This window comes from Wyeomyia smithii, chromosome 3 (genome assembly GCF_029784165.1).
Source record: "Wyeomyia smithii strain HCP4-BCI-WySm-NY-G18 chromosome 3, ASM2978416v1, whole genome shotgun sequence".
In the NCBI taxonomy this organism is placed as follows: Eukaryota; Metazoa; Arthropoda; class Insecta; order Diptera; family Culicidae; genus Wyeomyia; species Wyeomyia smithii.
In genome coordinates this window covers 51,774,914-51,795,055 of record NC_073696.1, presented here as the reverse complement: position 1 = coordinate 51,795,055, position 20,142 = coordinate 51,774,914, and the positions used below count along the sequence as shown (strand labels likewise).

The window sequence follows — 20,142 nt, the reverse complement described above, 5'->3', positions numbered from 1 at the left end:
GCCGCCATTTGGCGGGCTTCAGTCGAAGTTCCGAAAAGCTTTAATAAATACTTAAAAAGTGTTTATAATGGTTTATAATGATTTTATCGAAGTCCGTTTAGAAATTAATTTGGGCACTAGAGGGTTAAACGGTTCTAAGTGCATTGGCCTATACACACCAAACAGTAAAATCGCGAATAATCTTCACATGCTTCCCCACATTTGCTGTTGGGGGAATTGCCCAACAAACACATTCAGCAGAGGGAGACATACAGTCTGATTTTTGTTGTTGTTTTACTTCTCTCAAACTCAGTATTGTGCCAACACACAAGCTGAATGGATCATAATCAATCCTCGTCAGGGCCAAGGTTGCGTACTAGAGGAAGCGATGGTGATGCTTCGGAACGAAAGTTGGACAGCGGTAATTACAAAAACTGTATAGGTAATTATCAAAGCTGTGGTTTGTTTTGTACTCATGTATTTGTTTTAGACGCTGAGATGAGTTATGTCAAAAGTCTGCTGAATGATGCTGCAAATGTTCCAGTCGATGCGGATCCCGATAGTTATGAGATTCAGCTGCCGCCGTGGTATGACGAGGCAAAATTTAAACGGTATACAAACACAAATCGCTCATAAAGCCAATGATTTTATAGCATTTTTTTCGTGTTCATTCGTCAATCGATTAGTGGTCAGAAATTTTTCAAAGATAACATTGCCGCGGGGTTCCTTTCTTCGTTGTGCGGTTTACTGGTTGTATTTGCTATACCGTCCATTCTGGAAGTGTTGATGTTTACCAGAAGGTCGTCGACCACGGTTACTGCCTATAAACGTTACGTGCTGACAATTCTGCACACCCTTAACCTGTACAATGCTGAGCTGAAACCGGGAACGGAGTGAGTATAGTCTAGTTTTATTTTACCCCACTGACAGTGTAGATCAATTGTTAAAGGGATTTTAGGAATGTTAGCATGCTTGTTAGCACATTTTCTTAAAAAAAAAATCATTAAAACATTAGAATACAAGGTAAGAAAACTGCAAGTAATTATTTTTGATAGCGTTTGTTGTTATACATTGAGGTAGTAGAAGTTTTTAAATTTTAAAACTGCGTAAAGCACTGTCGCATTTCCCTTCAGAAAAGTCCTTAATCAAGTCTTCAAAATCTATACGAGGTGTGCTTCAACAAACCGCTTATTTGTGTGTTTGAAAAATAAGCAATAAAGCAAGCAGTCAAATAGCGTCTAGGATTGTTATTAACATAATATTGCTATTTATTATTATTATTATTATTATTTGCAACACGCGAGAATGCGAACTTTGGGCTGTGCTTTTCAAAAATACGTTTAATTCGCTCATCGCTTCAGACGCACAGATAAACTGTGCTATTGCAGCGCACTCCGCGTGATCTCTTACACCTGAATATATTTCACATGAGCGATCAACTTTTTGAAAAAGCAATAAAAAAAACCGAAATATACGTGGTATGCTGGATCGGACGGTACTTCATCACTCTGTGCTTGTTCGAAGGTGCTCAAAATCATCGTCCATTAAGCGTTCTTTGCTTGTAACTTCTTATACATATCCTTGAATCAGCATGGCTTCTTCCCTGAAAGATCTGTAGCAACGAACCTGAGTCGATTCGTCTCATTTTTTTTGAGCCGTCTGGGAGGCGGGGAACAAGCAGACACTGTTTATACAGCTCTAAGAGCTGCCTTCGATTGAGTCTACCAAGGAATACTGAAGGGCAGGAACGGAAAACTTGACCCCAGAATACTGCTAATGGATGAAATCATACCTGATAGACCGAAATCTTAAAGTGTAAATTAGTATAGAAGAGTCGGAATACTCTTGTAACCTCTACTGCGTTCCACAAGGGAGTAATTTGAATCTTTTACTTTTTACGCTTTTCATCAACGAAGTCTCCCTTCTAGTGACATCTGAGTTATGCAGATGATATGAAAATATTCGCGAAAATAAATGCGTTATAAGACTGTCAGGAACTTTCAGACTTCGAGGGATGGTGCCAAAGAGTTTGTTGACATTGTACAATGCACAGTGGTCCAATAAGGCAAAAAGTGTAACTTAATTCCATAGCGCCTTTTACCATCATCCTAGCTTAAAAGTGTTTTCAGAACAGTTGTTTGTATGAATGACCCGCATAATCGCAAATTGTCAAAAAGTATGAAAAGTTTTCTATACTAAAAAAATAACTTTTTTATGTTAAGAGATAGAAGAATAGTTTGTTCAGCAAAGTTGTTGAAGATTCAAAAACATGAAACTTTGTTGAACAAATGAAAATCCTATCTTCTTTCGGTATAAAGTTATAAAGTATATTACATGGAACTTACTTAAAAGTTAGTTTTTTGTACTTAACTTTTGTTAGTTGCATTTTACACGAAAGTATTGTTCGGAGGAATTGTTAGGGCACACAAAACACACATTTTCGCTAAGGTCATATATCTCCAAAACTTTTCCTTACAAAGTTATATCATATTTTAGCTTATTTTTTCGATAACTTCAAGAACGTATGAGTTGAAAAGGGGCAAGTGGAATCATGATGTCAATACTTTTCCTTGAAGTTAAGCTGAAGTACTATAAACTCCTTTAGGTTCCATTTGTCCCAATCCACCTATATTAGAGTACGGCGAGCATATGTAACAGTAGGTTTTCATATATCCAAAGTACTAACTTTTTTGTGTTAGGAGATAGAGGAATGGTTAATTCGGCAAAGTTTTAGAACGTGCAAAAATATGAATATTTGCTGAACAAACAAAATTCCTATCTTCATTGGGTACAGAGTTACAGAGTATTTTCTGTTAAAGTTACTTAAAAATTATTTTTTTGCACTTAACTTTTGTTAGCTACATTTTACAAGAAACGTTGTTCTAAAGAAGCATTTGGGCATACAATACACACGTTTTTGTTGAAGACCACACATCTCCAGGACTTTTCTTTACAAAGTTATAGCACATTTCAGCATATTTTTTCGATAACTAACAACGTATAGAATTAAGATTAGGTGGATTGGAACAGATGGAACTTATAACAGTTTTGAGCACTCGAGCTAAACTTCGAGAAAAAGTATTAAGATCATGATTCTACTTGCCCCTTTTTACTTTTTACGTTATTAAATTTATCGAAAAAATAAGCTAAAACATGCTATAACTTTATAAGGAAAAGTCCTGGAGATTCGTGGTCTTCAACAAAAACGTGTGTTTTGTATGCCCAAATGCTTCTTTAGAACAACGTTTTCTTGAAAAAAGTAGCTAACAAAAGTTAAGTGCAAAAAATTAATTTTTAAGTAAATTTTACAGAAAATACTCTCTAACTATGTACCCAATGAAGATAGGAATTTAGTTTGTTCAGTAAAGATTCATATTTTTGCACGCTCTAAAACTTTGCCAAATTAACCATTCCTCTATCTCTTAACACAAAAAAGTTAGTATTTTCGATATATGAAAACCTACTGTAACATATGCTCGCCGTACTCTAATATGGGTGAATTGGGACAAATGGAACCTAAAGGAGTTTATAGTGTTTCTGCTTAACTTCAAGAAAAAGTATTGATATCATGATTCCACTTGCCCCTTTTCAACCTATACGTTCTTGAAGTTATCGAAAAAATAAGCTAAAATATGATATACCTTCGTAAGGAAAAGTCCTGGAGATATATGACCTTTAGCGAAAATGTGTGTTTTGTGTGCCCTAACAATTCCTCCGAACAATACTTTCGTGTAAAATGCAACTAACAAAAGTCAAGTACAAAAACCTAACTTTTAAGTAAGTTCCATGTGATATACTTCATAACTTTGTACCGAAAGAAGATAGGATTTTCATTTGTTCAACAAAGTTTCATATTTTTGAATCTTCTACAACTTTGCTGAACAAACTATTCTTCTATCTCTTAACACAAAAAAGTTATTTTTTTTATTTTTAGTATGGTAAACTTTTCATACTTTTTGACAGTTTGCGATTATGCGGGTCATTCATACCAACAATTGGTTCGAAGACACTTTTAAGCTAAGATGAAGATAACAGGCGCTATGGAATTAAGTTCCACTTTTTGCCTTATTGGACCACTGTGCAATGCAATGGTAGCTTACATCCGTAATTTTGGTGTGAACTTTGATTGCGCGCTCACACTTTGTCCACACTTTAATGAAATAATCTCAAAGGCTGGCCGTTAGTTGGGATTTATTCATAAAACACTTTTAGTGGATCCTCAGTCTTTGATCGCTCTACTGTGCACTTATGCGCTCTATCCTTGAGACTTCGGTAGTCTGGTCTGGAGCAGTAAACTGATTCGCTAGAATCGAATCAATCCAGAAAAAAATTTTCGTTACTTTCGAGTTTGAAGTTCCAATTGATGCCTTCAAACGACTCTCTGGCACTTAAAAGGCTTTTAGAAATGTTGAGTGTAATTGCACATAATTGTAACATAGATTCAGTATATCATTAAGATCATTTCTGTGTCAGATGATTTCACAAATAAATAACAGACAACAAATAATATGGGTATTCATGTCGAGCTCGTAAACAAATGCCCAGCCGTAGAAATACTCACCTCCATTGACGAGTAATGGAAGTGTGGGATATTCACTGTTATAAATAATCAACACTTCGGTTTGCAGGGATAAAATCGTATTTTATTCGAGGCGTTAATTAAAGCCGTTCGCGTGTTTCTAAGACAACTCTTTTTCTGCTCTCTCCTCTCTTTCTCTTGTTCAACGAGGGGTGCACACACGGTTGTGTGCACCACATGGTCCCCCCAGTTACACGAGGAATCTGACGCGATGTCCCGAAGGTGTAACTCTTGTGCTTGAGTTTTCTTGAGGGATCTCTTCTCTCAGGATGAACGCTGGTTTTATTCTGTCTATAGATATTCGTTTTTGCTTTCCATTTATCATGACGTCAAAAAATTTTTCGGTGCGGGTGGCTACCTCGAATGGCCCTTCATACGGGGGTTGAAGTGGCCGTTTAACAGAATCAATACGAACAAAAACATGACTGCAGTCTTTAAACTTCTTTGGAATGAAAACTTGTGATTTTGAATGGTTGCTTCCACCAACTGGTTTCAGTTGTCGCAGGGTAGAACGAAGTGAGCGAACAAACTCACTGCGGTCTACATTTTCGTCGAATTTCACGTTGAAAAACTCTCCAGGTAGCTTTAGCGTCTGACCATACACCATTTCTGCTGCCGAGCATTTCATGTCTTCCTTGAAAGAGGCTCGTAATCCCAGAAGAATCATGGGAAGATTATCACACCAGTGTTTGTTGTCAACGGCCATAATGGAAGATTTCATCATTCTATGGAACTGTTCGACCATTCCATTTGCTGCTGGATGGTATGCTGTGGTTCTAGTTCGTTTTGCTCCTAACAAATGGCTCAGTTCCCTGAAAAGCTCCGATTCGAATTGCCTTCCTTGATCAGTTGTCACTGTTTCAGGTACACCAAACCGAGACACCCATTCACTGCAAAAAGCACTTGCCACTGTTTCTGCTGTCATATCGGACAATGGCACTGCTTCAGGCCACCTTGTATACCGATCGATCATTGTTAGAATATAACGCTTTCCATTTGATGTTGGCAATGGTCCAACTAAGTCGAGGTGTACGTGTTGAAATCTAACGGTAGTAAGCTTTGTAATTCTTCGTCGACTGTTTGCTCTGCAGCTATACCCGCGAAATCCAAAGGACAAGGTGCAATGATGGTGGCAACACGGGACAGAGCATCTGCAGTTGTATTATTTGCACCACTGACGTATTGAATATCGGATGTAAATTGCGAAATGTATTGCAAATAGCGCTCCTCGTGTGGCAAGTAATTGTTGCTGGTAGAACCTAATGCACGGGTGAGCGTTCGGTGGTCCGTGAATATGGTGAATGCTCTTTCTTCGATCAAATATCTGAAATACTTCACGGCCATTTTGATTGCTGTTAGCTCTCTTCCGAATGTGGAGTACTTCTTTTGAGCAGACGAAAATTTCTGTGAGTAAAAACCTAGCGGTTGTCAATCATCATTCACTAACTGCTGCAATACCGCCCCGGCAGATGTATTTGACGCGTCTACCATTAGGCTAAGGCCTTTCGACGGATCAGGAAAGTGCAACAACGTTGCATTGCTGATGCTCCGTTTGCAGTTTTCAAAGGCTTGCTTTGCCTCGTCGTTCCAGTCAAGCTTTCGTGAGTCGTTTTTTCGGTTACCGGGTATCAGTTTTTGTAAGGCAATTTGCTGGTCTGCAGCGTGTGGGATAAATCGTTTGTATCCATTTACCAACGCCAAAAAACGTCGAAGTTCCTTTACTGTACTTGGTAGTATGAACTCTTCCAAGGTCCGTACTCGCTCAGGAAGAGGTCGTAGACTACTGTTGATAAGGTAACCCAAAAACTCTATTTCTCGTTGCGCGAATCGACATTTTGCTAGGTTGATTACTAAACCGTTCTTCCGTAATCGTTCCAGCACACATTCCAAATGTTTGCGATGCTCTTCGTTTGACGATGAAGCGATACAGATATCGTCAACAAAAACAATTACAAAATCAAGATCACCAATAATCTTGTGCATGGAGCGCTGGAAGGTCTGTGAGGCATTACATAGACCAAACTGCACTTTCGTGAATTCATACAAACCGAAAGGGGTGATTACTGCTGTTTTTTCGATGTCCTTTTCTTCCACGGGAATTTGATGGTAGGCTCGTTCCAAATCCAACGTGGTGAAAATAGACTTGCCATGCAACACATTTAGTAAATCGTGAATGTGGGGCACTGGGTATCGGTCCGGCACAGTGACAGCGTTTAATCGTCTGTAATCGCCTACGAATCTCCATTGACCGTTTTTTTTTTAGGTACACAGTGGAACGGACTTGCCCAAGAGCTGCTTGAGCGACGACATATTCCTAACTCCGACATGATCGCGAATTCGTTTTTTGCAGCCTGTAACTTATCTGGTGGCAGGCGTCGGGCTTTGCATGACAATGATGGTCCTTTAGTCTGGATATGATGTGTTACGTCGTGTTGAACCTGTGATCGAAGTGTGGAAGGAACCGTTACTTCACGATATTTTGTCAGTATATCACGAAAAGGGTGATCTTTGACTATTGTACTGACACTACACAGCGTGCTTTGAGTTATACTACCTAACGCATGAAGTTTTGTTATTGAATCGATTAAGCAATGACGTTTAAGATCGACGACAATTCCGAAATGTGCTAGAAAGTCAGCACCGATTATAGCAATACTCACATCAGCAATGATAAAGTTCCAAGCAAATCTCCGTCGAAGGCCTAAGTCAGTGGTAACAAACCGACTTCCGAATGTGTTGATTACGCTTCCGTTAGATGCATGTAGTTTCCACGGTGCAGAAGTTCCGTTATAAGAAAGCGTTTATTTGCTGTCCGATCGAAAATAATTAAACGGCTACTGTTTTGGAACGTTTCCACCTCCGCCGTAAGAGGTAGAACGGATTTTAGTTTTTTGAGCTTGCGAAACGACATGGAGAACGGCACTGTCGAGCAGCAGCTCGGAATTTGCGATGATACCAACAAATGTCTGGTTGCGCATCATTTCGTCTACGAGAGGTAGAACGACTGCGTTCGCGATTCGGACCAATTTTCAATTGTCGAATTTCCCCTGCAAGGGCGGCAATCTGTGCTTCCAGCTCTTGCATGTACGATGGTGGTGCGGTATGTGATGCAGCCGCAACCTGTGGGCCTGCCGTGTCGCTCATTTTATCGGCCATTTCTGCAAGTTTCTCCAAACTAACTTCACAAATAGATAAGACTCCTTTTATATTCGATGGCATGCGCTGTACAAACAACATTCTCATCAACTCTTCGTTTACATTTAGATTCGCCGCAAGTTCTTGCATTTTTGCGAGAAGATGTGAAGGACGCATGTCGCCTAAGTCGCAAGAATTAAGAAGTTTCTCGAATTTTTCCCGCGCGGAAAGCTCGAAGCGTGAAATTAATCGATCTTTAATGGCTTGGTATTTCAGCTCTTTCGGAGGATTTGCCACCAAGTCAGAAATATGGCGCAGGACAGTCTAATCGACCTTAGCCAAAATGTGGTAAAATTTCGTTTGGCCGTTATTTATCCCAGCGAGAGCAAACTGTGCCTCTGCCTGGGCGAACCACATTAATGGATCAGCTTTCCAAAATTCTGGCAGTTTTACCGATATTGCAGCGGTAGTTGAAACCAGAGGCTCGTTTTTTGTGACATTTTTTCGTTTCAAAGATGGCGTCCTAATACACTGTTTGCGATCCAAGTATGATGACAGTTCTACAAGGTATGCTACATTTTTGTCTATCCACGCACACAAACAAATCTCTTTATGAAAAATTTCGCGTTTTGTATGGAATTCAAAACATTTTTGGAAATTTCTCGTTTCATGTTGTTTTAAATCTGATTTTTTTGGTTGGAGAGTGAATCTCCAGTTGAAACACACTAGAAATTGATATTAATTTAGATTTAGTGTGAAAAATTGGGACAATATGTCGAAATAAAATATATAAAAATGCTATATTTCTAATACTTGGAGCATAATCTTAGTCATTGTCATAGCTCATGACTTTTGTTACTGTATGAAACATGAGCGACTCTATTTAGAAGCGCTTTTAGAGTACAAGAAAATAACGAAAAGTGCAAAAAGGTTACCGGCAAATTGATGAAAAACAGCATATTTTACCTAAACCGCAGCATGTTTATGTATTCCCCACAAATAAAACATGTTTCAACATCATTTCTATAACTTTTCAGTAAAGTATGTTTTATAAGTTTAGTTTAAAACGCGAAATCATTTCAAATTTCATACAAAATTGGAAAAAGTTCATAACGATCACTAATACTAATGCATCGACGTGAATAGCATACCTTGTAGAACTGTCATCATACTTGGGTTTGCGATTTCGTATTTTCGTCCTTTTTTGGGGAATGAAGGTGGCTTCTTCTGATTCCTTCACCGATTTCCGCACGTTGGGGTCACCAATGTGGGATATTCACTGTTATAAATAATCAACACTTCGGTTTGCAGGGATAAAATCGTATTTTATTCGAGGCGTTAATTAAAGCCGTTCGCACACGGTTGTGTGCATCACAGAAGATACACAGTTTACGGCTGGGTATTCGTATACGAGCTCGATGTGAAGACCCCTAATAACTTATATTGTGCAACACTTTTTACAGCTGCTGGAAGACTCTGGCCTATGTTAGACGAATGCATGCCGTCAGTAGTAAACAGGCGAATGCGAGCAATTCCAGGATGATGGTTTCCCAGAAGGATATGGCCATCACTCAGTTCGGCTTCTTTGGGTAGCTCATAAACTGATAATCGTTTTTGTTAAATTAGTAGGATTTTTTGTTACATATTTAGGTACGTTGTTACAAACCACGCGAAGCTTGGCATTCAATATGACGAAGAAGGTATGGAAGGAATCGTGCACTTTTGGCGAACTATTGGTTACATGCTTGGTATTCAGGATCGGTAAATTGTCTTTACTTGCAGTTGAAGATGCTAAAACATTGATTGCAAATTATTAATAGATTTAACATTTGTACGGACAGCGTCGAGACAACGAAGCGTCGGATGGAGCTTCTAAATGAGCACGTTATTCGTCCAGCCCTGATGGCGCCTAGTGACGATTTCATCCACATGTCGAAGGCAATGATTGAGGGCTTGTGGTGCTTGAATACTATGCTGAACTACGATGCGTTTCTGTTTTTCACCAGACGATTGTCCAATTGTGCTGGGCATTACTACTGGAACGATGAACCTCGTGACGGATCCTCGGCGGCGTACCAGCGGCTTGGCTGGTATAGTCGGTATGCACTGAACATGATTATGGTTGCTCACGAAATTTTATTTTCCTACGCCCTTGTTCGATGGTACTTCAACCGTCAGACGGAATTAAACATTTATTTCCTGAATCGCTTTTTCCCGTGGCTGGCTATTTTGATGTATGGTGTGAAAAACGCTTACGTTCGTTTAGTTTACTAGAAATTTTTTTGTTTGACTAAATTTAAGCGAATTTTTGTTACGTAATAATCAAGGTGAGAAACAAAAAGTTGTGATTTGATTGAAATGTGACATATCACCAGCAATCGATTGGTTTTTTTTTTCATGAATGATTTTCATAGACAATATTTTACACAACTTATTCATCGCTTTATTCAAACCGTAGCACTTCGTTTGTCACTTTTGTGGAATTTTCTATGCTACGTCTCAATCCCATAAAAAGCTAGTTTGCAAAAAATGCATTTCGCGTTTGTATCATCTCTGTGCACTACCTCTACGCTTACTATACTGAATCAGTTTTATTTTTGGTAAAATGCCACTTTTTCCATGTGCGTTTGCTAACAATTCCTGTCCCTTTTTTCAGCCCGTTCATCGAATACTGGAATGTTGTAAATTTTCTATTTCGCATTTTTCTTTTCACGTTTACTAAATAGATGTACAACCAACAGTCAATAAGATATTCTGAACATTCAGCGCTGCTAATATCTATGTTACATATAGTCTGCCTTGAGTTATCTAAACAGGTTGTAAACGGGTATACAAACATTTATATCGTTTTAAATTCGATAAAAAAGGCTTGTTTTGCTATCCATTCTATTCGGTATAATGATTCTAAGAAATAGTAATTCGAATTTCTGTTAGTAAAGAAACATTCGAATTTTGTCTTCACTGGTACGGTTGTGTGTGATCAAACTATATAAATTATTATTGAAACTTGCTTATAAGTGTACCACGAAATTCATTGTTGGGAGTAACTGGTACAGGACATGTGAATATAATGTTTACTTTGGTTAATATATAGACATTTTTTGCGAAGCTTTGAGCTAATCCGCTTGTAATGAAAAACTTATGAAGAAAGTAAAGATAGTTTTGTTGTTGTTATTAATTAAGATTAAAACACTGACGAGTAGTTGAATATGGTTTGTGTCACAATAACTTAACAGCAGCAATCTTGAATGCATCGAAATCTGTGTTTCTAAAAGCTTCACATTGTTCTCTCTCTCTCTCTCTCTCTCTCTCTCTCTCTCTCTCTCTCGATCGGTCGGATTCTTTCGAGGAAATTATCCAAAAATTTCAAATATATTCAGTTGAACCTTAAATCGTGTTTTTTTCTGATGAATAAAATCATAAATGTTCTACAGAAGTTGTCATCAATTTTTTTGCGATCATTTACATTGCAATCGCCAGAGAACCGTTTAGTGAAAATAAAAATGTATCGGTGGTACAAGTTTCATCTAACAGTTAAGTGTGATTGAGAAAACGAAAAAGTCTAGTATATTATTTGTACTGCAGTGGATATAAGAACAAATGACAAAAAAAAAACTGTTTTGTTGGTGTTTCAGCAATAGCATTCATGAAAGCTGCTTCAAAAATCCCAAATCTTATTTGATGAAGATTACATTCAATTAGGGAAAGTTAATTTAAACAGAAGTTGGATTATCGTTAACACATTAAAAATGTTGGAACGTTATACTATTTGACTTTTCGACAAGGACCAGAGATATAAAATTAAAAATTATCGAATTCGAAATTTTACCTTCAGAGCAATCTCTCCGCTTGTACTATTCAAGATTTATTATTGTCTATAGACATGTACCTGTGAAAGCACCATAATTGATCTTAAAATAGTTAATCGATAAAACGAATGATACCGAATCATTTGAAAGCATACAACGAAACTATATGCGTTAAGCAACAAACTTTATCAAATATTGACTGTATGATAATATTGTTTTATGCACTGTTTCAGTAATATGTCAACCTTATAATAAATAAAACGGACGATAAATTTGAACGCTTCGCTTATTTTGCAGCTTCCTTTTGTACCGTGTAGTTCTGAGACACTGGAATTTTAGGATAACGTTTTGTGCCAAATCACACCTCACGCTTGCGTATGCACACTCGGACTCGGACTAGGTCACGAATATATGCTTACTGGATATGAAAATTACTGCTGCGGTTACTTTAAAGCGCGTCACAGCGAAATATTGATGCCTTGTTTGCAATTACTGTTTTCTGTTATCTCAAATTAAGAGATAAATTACATTTATCACAATTTATCTTTCATTTGATTTTTTTTAAACCTTTTTCGAACAAAGGTTTTACCATTCATTTATTTATCGTACGTGTAAGGAACTCAGAGTGCTAACACGAGTCGGTAAATTATCTCAAAAGCGCGACAATACTTAGCTGTATATCTCTGCAATAAAAATCAGATTCGAAAAACGGATTACAAAAATCAACAAAGAGTACCTACAATCTATCAACGGTGAATGAATTAAAATTTAGCGACGTTGCGTCGTTTGAAGTCCAAACTTATTGTTACTCTACGATGAAAAATCCGTTTCGTTTTAACATCATTCCCTTCGCCAAGCATCCCAGTGGGTTTTGCAGTTGTTGAGACATTATGAAAAAAATTGGAGAACATAAACTAACCTGTTGCTGGAGCTGGGGTTGAGACAGTGGAGGTTTCGGTTGGGGTAAAATCGGTCTTCCGCCGCAAAATGGTGGAGAGACACAGTTTAAATAACGCAACCAAAACGCCACCTATAGAAGGTGTCGATGGTATGGCCTGAAAAGGCGAAAGCCACCGGTGAAACCATCTAGTGACACGATTGCCACTGAAGTAGTTGTCGTAGTAGCTGGACGTTGGCGATGGGAATGTTAGCGAATCTTAAATTATGGCAGCACTTTGTTTCGCTATCAGCATGTCATTGTGCGACATTACGATGCCGCCGATCAGTGCTACCAGAGCCCTATCGAGCCAGGTAACCGGATTCGGGTAGATCAGACCACCCTCGTAGAAGCCCAAGTGGCCACCGTTTGCTAGTTCGATGTAGAGGGACTGGTTGTGTGTAGCTAAAACGAGTTAATTTATTTACACAATTTTCTTTACAAATTAAAACGTTTAACTTACTTGCGAACTCCTTCACAGGATTCAGTAGAACATCCGGAACTAGCGGATCATCTCTGGCGTTTACGAATACCATTGGTCGTTTGATATTAGCTAAATAGTTAATCGAACTGCTCCAGCTGTACATGTCCTTCACAGTCTTGAAGTTGTGAACTCGTCGCGTGTAGGCCTCGTCTAGCTCGGGCAGGGTTGCTGCCGCCGCAATTTCCCGTTCGTTCAGCAGATGTCGCTGTTTGATGTCGTCCGCCAGTAGCACATGCCGGTGCTTCATAATTATGCTTTTAACATTTTCAGTCAAAACGTACAGATAGAAGCGATGAAAGTTTTGCCACTTGAGCAGCCATTGAGTAGCCCTAAAGAGCAAAAATAACGTTAGCTACGTGATTGCATTGACAAACTGTCTTTAAAAAAAACTTACACGACGGCATTGTAGCCCTGGCAGATGGAAATGCCCCCGATTATGTTGCTCGATCGCACTGCTTCGCCCAAATACTTCGAAATTAAATTGCCACCCAGGGAGAAACCAACGGAAACGATGTTGGTCGTGGGATATTTCCTCAACAGGTTGTTAATCATTGCCGAGTAATCGTCCGTATGACCTGTCGTAGAGAAGAAAATGACGTGATGACATGGCGAGAAGGAAATTGTAGCAATTTGTTACAATTAAAGAGCACAAAACGCCGAAGAAGGTCGCTCTGACAGATCAACTATTCGCAAGGGGTAGTAAGAGGCGTGTGCTGGAAATTAAGTAATTGTGATATTACTTATTCGGGTAATTGGTTGGTAAAATGTGTACTAGAGAAGAATGAAACACAAAACAAAAATATATAAATTTATCGTTGCTGTATAGTAAAGCGGAACGGCTGCTTTTTTATTGAATCTTATTTCTGTTGCACATAATTAACCCTCTAGTGCCCAATGCCGCCTTTTGGCGGGCTTCAGTTAAACCGCTAAAGGGCTTCATAAATACCTAAAAAGGGTTTATAATGATTCTACTGAAGCCCGTCTAGAAATTAGCTTGGGCACTAGAGGGCTAATCTTTGACTAATCTTTGATTAGCCTAAAGTTGATGGATAATTCAGTGTTATAATAAAGCTCACTTTTCTATAAGTCATTTGAGCAATACCAAAATGCAATACAAAATGTCCCAATTTATTTTTTTAAATTGTTATTGATCTGGTTGAAATTTGCACAAATATTCCGATGGGCTAAAAATGTCATTTTGAAGTGGTTGGAGACCGGAAAAAAACTAGATTTTTCATGTCAATATTTTTGATGTTTTGCATTTCTCCAAAGATTCTCAAACTGTGAATAACCTCTTCCCAAAGTTTTATGACAATTGGTTGAGATATCGATTTCTGGTCGCACTTTTAAATTTAGATGATTTTCGTGTTTCAAATCATAATTGTTAGCTTAACTTCAAACTAAGGCTGTGCGAGATTTCGAATGATTTCGTATAATTTCGCAAAACTCGAAATTTCCCGAAGTTTCGCGAAATTTCGGTTTCGCGAAATTGCCGAAAAATTTCGTTGAATTTCGATGAATTCCGCCTAAAATTTCGCGAAATTAATCTTCCAATTTCGACGATTACGAAATTTCGGACAAAATTTCCGATGCACATTATTACATTATTTTGGTTTGTGCTCATTGTGACTAAAAATAAATTGAATATATCTCAACAGATATCTGGTTTACTAATAAAAGTCAGACATAGAAGAATAAACTCTCAGCCGGTAATTTTTGTTTTTAATGACAAAACCGTAACATCATGCGGGAAGTTTTTTTTTTTTCACGCAGAGCATAAAATTCATGTCATCACTGAAGTCATATTCAAGAAATATGAAGCCGTCCAAATGCGCTACAAGGTATCTAGTAATTTGTTTGTAGGAATAAATTTTATGCATCTTTTACGCACATCAAAATGTGGTTATATTTGCAGCGCACAAGGTTAAAGACAACTATCACTTTTTGTCTTTCGTTTAGGAGGGCATAGCAATTTCTGTCAAAACTAAAGCTCTGAAGCTCTATCTTACAGGCCAAATGTTCTATGCTACTCGACTTGTAAAAATTTTCAAGCGTTTTTTCGGATTTCTCTGTGTTAGAGGACTCCTCTTCGCACACCGTAGTGTATTTAAATGTGTTTTTTTTTTTCAGATAGTTCATTGCTATCACTAGGCTGACCAGATATCATGCCTTATAGTGTGCAGTGATCGATGTGTCAAGCAGAAAAAGTTGTAATTGCCTGAATTTTTAGTATTGTTTCAAAACACTCTGACTGCTGTCTTCAAAGTCATCATAGGTTTCAAAACTGCCAGGTACCTTATCAAAACAATTTTAAACGTGTTACCAAAAAAGTATACTTTATCAATGAATAAATAAAAAGTACATGGTTCGTTCTCGTTGAACACATAACTGAGAAATGTTACTCTTGTTTTTAGGGGACACAAAATTTTACAATGTCAAAAACAAGTTCAGATTATAGCATAAAAGTAATTCTGACTTTGCACTTGGCGAATTTACAAGGTAGAAGAAAAAAAAAGGTTAGAAAGAACGAGAAATAAAAGAACGAGGATGATTACGAATAACTTAATTGAGTAAAAAAAACTATTTGTTTGTTGCATTACAAAATTCCATTCTAACTGTTGATTGTTTGAAAGAAAAATGATTTTTGTTTGTTTCAAACAGGGCCGGATTTAAACGGTGGGGGGGCCGGGGCAAATTTGTTTGTGAGGCCCTCTTTTCTTAAAATATTTAGAGGTAACGTTCTGAAAGGTGACGAGCAAAAAAAAAGGTCACCCCAGGATTAGGGGGGCCCCTTGAATCGGGAGGCCCGGGGCATTCACCCTCTTCGCCCCCCCCCCCTTAAATCCGGGCCTGATTTCAATGAGGCCGTTATATATGGGGAGACGGGGAGGATGGGGAGGGGTTGTCAAAAGACAACGAAAAATCACGTGGGGGGTGTGGGGGTTAACGAATAGACCACGTAGTCTTTTTTCTGACTTATAATTTATTATTTCCCCTAAGTCAAGACAAAGCTTTCGTAATTTTTTAATTAATAAATTTATTTGACACGACTTGATAATTAATAAGTGTCACGGAAAGTTTGCGAGTTGTCAGCAATTAACTGTAATCAAATTTTTGAAACATATTTCAAATTTATCCGAAAGAAGAAAATATTTTTTTTGGTTTTAAACAGGCTTTGCCTTATATGGCATTTACTTCTTTAGAATAATAGTTCTATTTTGCAATGCGTCGGGGTTAATGACATTTTTCCTGGAAGTATATTTCAATACTCAACAACCGGTAAAAAAATCAACGTCTTGGTCTTAAAACAATATATAAGATCTGGATGTTCGTGAACTGAAGGAAGAAAGAAAGATGTTTATATTTTGTTCGACATTCAAAAACTTTGTAATTTAAAAAAAACTAAATTACAAATCCGATACCTGAAAATCACTAAAAGTAAGGTTTCACTTATTATCAAATGATATTTTTCTAGATGATAACTATAAGCGAAAAATTTATCGTATATGATCAAACTGCTTAAACAAATTTTATTCATTTTGATACTCAACAACAAATTGAAAACCAACTGAATATACTCAAAAGAATTGCGTATTTTAAATAACTTTCAGGTAAGGAAATTATTATATTTGTTAAAGACAATGAAATATTATTAAAAATTAAACAACCATTATCTATTTGTTATTTTTGTTTTTGAGAAAATGATATTACTGAAAATTCTATTTACAATTTGCGCAATAACTAATAATCAGTTTTCTTAAACCTCGACGTCACACTGATCAAAACACTTTTGGCTCTGAAGATATTGATAATCACAATAATCCTCCCAAAATAGCATTTTTAATAGCTTCTCAGCCTATAGAAACGTTTATGCAAAGTTTAAGCCAAATCAAAAATGACAAAAAATATTGAAACTGGGACATTTTTAAGAAGTAATTTTAAGTTATATTGAAAAATGTGCAAAAATATTGAAAACTTCAAAGTTTACAGAATAGTTAGCTTAAATTTTGTTTTCCTCGAAATGATGAAGATGTCACTTAGTCTAGTCTGACTAAACGGTGTTAAAAAAAAATCAATAACACTGGTCGACAAAAGTGAAAAAAATGCCCTAAAGCTCAAAAGGTTTACAGCTTTTTAACCATTCCTGTGAATTTTGCTGCTTTTAGAGAATGCAGAATTGCATCAGAAGGCCGCCGAGGAATTGCTTATCGGATTTGTCGCTTTTACGTTTGCATAGGGAAAAACTCTTTGGAAAAGTTATCTTTGCTAGGGACACCAAAACTCACAGGAATGGTTGAAAACCTACCTACCATATCTCATGTTTTCCAGTTCGAGCTCTAAGACAAAACTTGGATTTTGAATGATGAAAGTGTTATGAAAGAAGGATTACTATTTTGAACATAGTTGCATTCAAATCAAAAGAATCAGTTCAGAAGTTTATTAAATTATTATTTACAAAGACATTTCGAGTGTGACCTTTAGATCATTTGTATCTATCGCGCTACTATTACCTGCAATATAATCTGTAAAAATGGATATATGCATCAAGATTTTAGTTTTCAACATTTTTGATTTTCTCGTCATTGTCGGTTTATCGATATCTGAATACCTACGTTACTCTTCGTCGACCAGGTAAGCACCTTGCGATCAGGTGCTGAAGGGTACTTCGTTAGCGTACGGTCCAACGTTTCAAATCATTGTAATGCTATGTTTCAGAAACATTTATTTTATTTTTCGAAATTTCGCGAAATTTAGAGACCAATTTCGTTTCGTCTCGAGAACTCGAAATCCACCTTGATTTCGTTTCGACTAATTTGGCGAAACCGAAATTAAGGGTTAATTTCGTTTCGTTTCGTTTCGACACCAGGAAAGCCAGTTTCGCACACCCCTACTTCAAACACCTGTAACTCCCTCAGTTTTGATTCGATTCTAATAAAACAAGTTTAATTTTGAAGAGAAATATATGTACTTTTTGTTAATTTTTCAAGAATTGCCAAAAATACAACTAATTCCTGAATTGAGGTGAAACATATTGCAGGGATACCAAAAAACATGTATTTCTAATTTTATTTTTACCGTACAATCTGTAAAACAGTTCGGAACGATCGGATAACCAACAACCAATGGGATATTTATTGTACTTTTTAGAGTTTTGGGTTCCGTTTTGCACATCGTTGCTCATAGGGAGATATTTTGAAAATAAAACTATGGAGACGTATGGTGGTCAGTTGTAAAATATTCAGCCCCGTATATTTAAACAAAATGATGAACATGTATACATGAAGCTTTTCCAGTTGTCTCAAGTATTTTTATATAAATTTATGAACCGCTTGCAGTATTACAAGCTGTATAAAGAGAGGATAAATTGAATTGATGAGAGAAAAATATATCGTCTTTCCAATGACGTTAAAATAAACTACCGTACGATCTTATAATTTTCCATAAGAGGCCTGTAACTTGTCGCAGAAAGATCTTGAATTGGTCAAACGGCTCAAAAGCTAAAAAAAATTCAAAATAAAATAAATTGAAATTTGACGATTTTTGGACCACCCTAATTCATAAAGGAGTACCCCAAGAATCAAAAAAAAAAAAAAAAAAATACGAGTCTAAAGTTTTTCGATGAAAAGCAGGTAAGGGAATCATCCCAATATTTATTTTAGCACCTATATTCTTCTCATCGCTTTTGTATCGCTCTTCTCATCGCTCCTAACTTCCGACTACTCGACTGAATCAAAGTTAAAATTAAAACCACCTTTACATCAAAAAAAAAAGTAAAATTGTTCGGTAAATTGGGCAAATTAGAGCAATGAAATGAATATAGGTGTTGAGATGAATATGAGAACAGTTCCCCTATTAGAATTTTCGAGCATGATCGGAGTAAAAAAAAATCTGATCATTCTCAACATTTTGTGATAATGGAAATGAGTTCACAACCCCAAGTTGTAATAATATGTAATTGCCAGTCATGTAAAAACACTTTTAGCTTTTTCCCAACTTTTGTTCAGAGACCTGCCACTGTGCAACGGTTTGTTTGAATGGTGGGTATCATGTTTTAGGCAAAATTGTAGACAGTAAATTTGTTTTTTTTAGAAAACAAGGACATCGTAAATATCCGTAAAAAATATGAAAGACTAAAGTACTCACTATTTTAACTACGAATATACCGTACTGCATCAAATTTCTAACACTTAAGCTATGAAGTAACTTCTTGCACTAAAAAATCAACGGAAAATGAGTTTTCTCGACGATCTTAAAAGTTTAACATGTTGGTTATTTTATTTCTGTTGCTATCAAGTGCTATTTATATAGATTCAAATATGTTTTGTTTATTGAATTAACCAGAATTCAGACCTCGGTTTTGATTCGAATTCCGAACACTCCAATGCAATCACTAATGTCGTTTTCGTTTTTGCGGTGTAGCTACCCCGCGGACTACACTTTGTCCTATCACTGTTTTTTTATTTTACATTTTCCGGACTATCCCGGACTACCCTTTTTCTGTTCCGGACAGTACGCGCAAGAAACAGAGTGCAGTTTTGAAGACACCAACACATTCACACGTATGTGTCAAAATAAAAAAAATGTGTCAAAATCGGTTTGCTTTGATTATCGTTCTTCGCGTGTCAAACATCAGGTTAAATTTTATTTATTTCATTTTGTCATTTTGTCATTTTTCAGTAAATTGGCAAATTTTTTGTACAGTACCACAAACGCGATAAAAGACAGTGGTGATAATGACCAAAACAAAAGTGACAGCTACCTCTGGTATTACGCACACCATTGCAACTGCTCGGAAAGTGTTTTTTTTTTCAGCTGCAAAGCGTAGTCCGGGACGGGATAGTCCTGCCGTAAAAACGAATTCGACATAAGAGATAGACAGGCAAACCGTCTCAACACTGATTGTCACTTTTTTCAACGCCTGCTGGTTCCTGGAAGTGAAGAGCTATACATCACTGGGTAAAGGACATTCCAAGGAACAAAATGATATATAATAATCATACTTTTGATTACTCTAGCTATAATAATGTAATTTTTATTCCGAAGTGTTCGAAGTTAAGACTGTTCCAAGCTTGAGGTAAAACGGTATTAAATCTAGAAATAAACTTATACACCATTTTTGAATAAAATTAATCAGAAACTCCAAAAATATCAATTTAAACCGGCAGTGCCAGATACGTTTTTTCTACAATTAAACAATCAAATTGCATTTTTCGGCAAA

At 36.9% G+C, this 20,142-nt stretch overlaps 2 protein-coding genes across 6 annotated transcripts in view; one reads left to right on the top strand and one right to left on the bottom strand.

Annotated features, from left to right (window-relative positions):
- The first annotated feature begins 228 nt into the window (after positions 1–228).
- On the top strand, positions 229–11,887 carry LOC129726839 (uncharacterized). 4 transcript variants are annotated; one of them, XM_055683982.1, is made up of 6 exons: positions 231–415; positions 470–590; positions 666–872; positions 9,157–9,282; positions 9,344–9,454; positions 9,514–11,887. In XM_055683982.1, the coding sequence occupies exons 1-6, from the start codon at positions 316–318 to the stop codon at positions 9,965–9,967; spliced, it is 1,119 nt and encodes a 372-aa protein (XP_055539957.1). In that variant the 5' UTR covers positions 231–315; the 3' UTR covers positions 9,968–11,887. The 4 variants fall into 4 exon arrangements, with proteins under 4 accessions (XP_055539959.1, XP_055539957.1, XP_055539958.1 ...); XM_055683983.1 differs by having other exon boundaries at positions 233–400; XM_055683981.1 differs by having other exon boundaries at positions 234–421.
- LOC129726837 (abhydrolase domain-containing protein 2) overlaps positions 10,945–20,142 on the bottom strand; it is a 28,876-nt gene continuing 19,678 nt past the window's right edge. Inside the window, exons 4-7 of one of the 2 annotated variants that reach the window (XR_008728421.1) lie at positions 13,318–13,498; positions 12,903–13,252; positions 12,243–12,844; positions 10,945–12,185 (exon numbers count right to left, since the gene is read on the bottom strand). Coding sequence is in view for 1 of the 2 variants with exons in the window: in XM_055683979.1 (XP_055539954.1) it covers positions 12,660–12,844; positions 12,903–13,252; positions 13,318–13,498 (716 nt within the window). In the remaining variant the exon portion in view is untranslated. Of the gene's footprint in view, positions 12,845–12,902; positions 13,253–13,317; positions 13,499–20,142 lie in introns of both variants that reach the window. The other variant, XM_055683979.1, reaches the window with a different exon arrangement.

Coding starts and splice junctions, on each gene's coding strand:
- LOC129726839 (XM_055683981.1), top strand. CDS start 316: ATGGATCATAATCAATCCTCGTCAGGGCCAAGGTTGCGTACTAGAGGA. Junction 422..469: donor TAATTACAAAAACTGTATAG/GTAATTATCAAA, acceptor TATTTGTTTTAG/ACGCTGAGATGAGTTATGTC. Junction 9,283..9,343: donor ACTCAGTTCGGCTTCTTTGG/GTAGCTCATAAA, acceptor TTACATATTTAG/GTACGTTGTTACAAACCACG.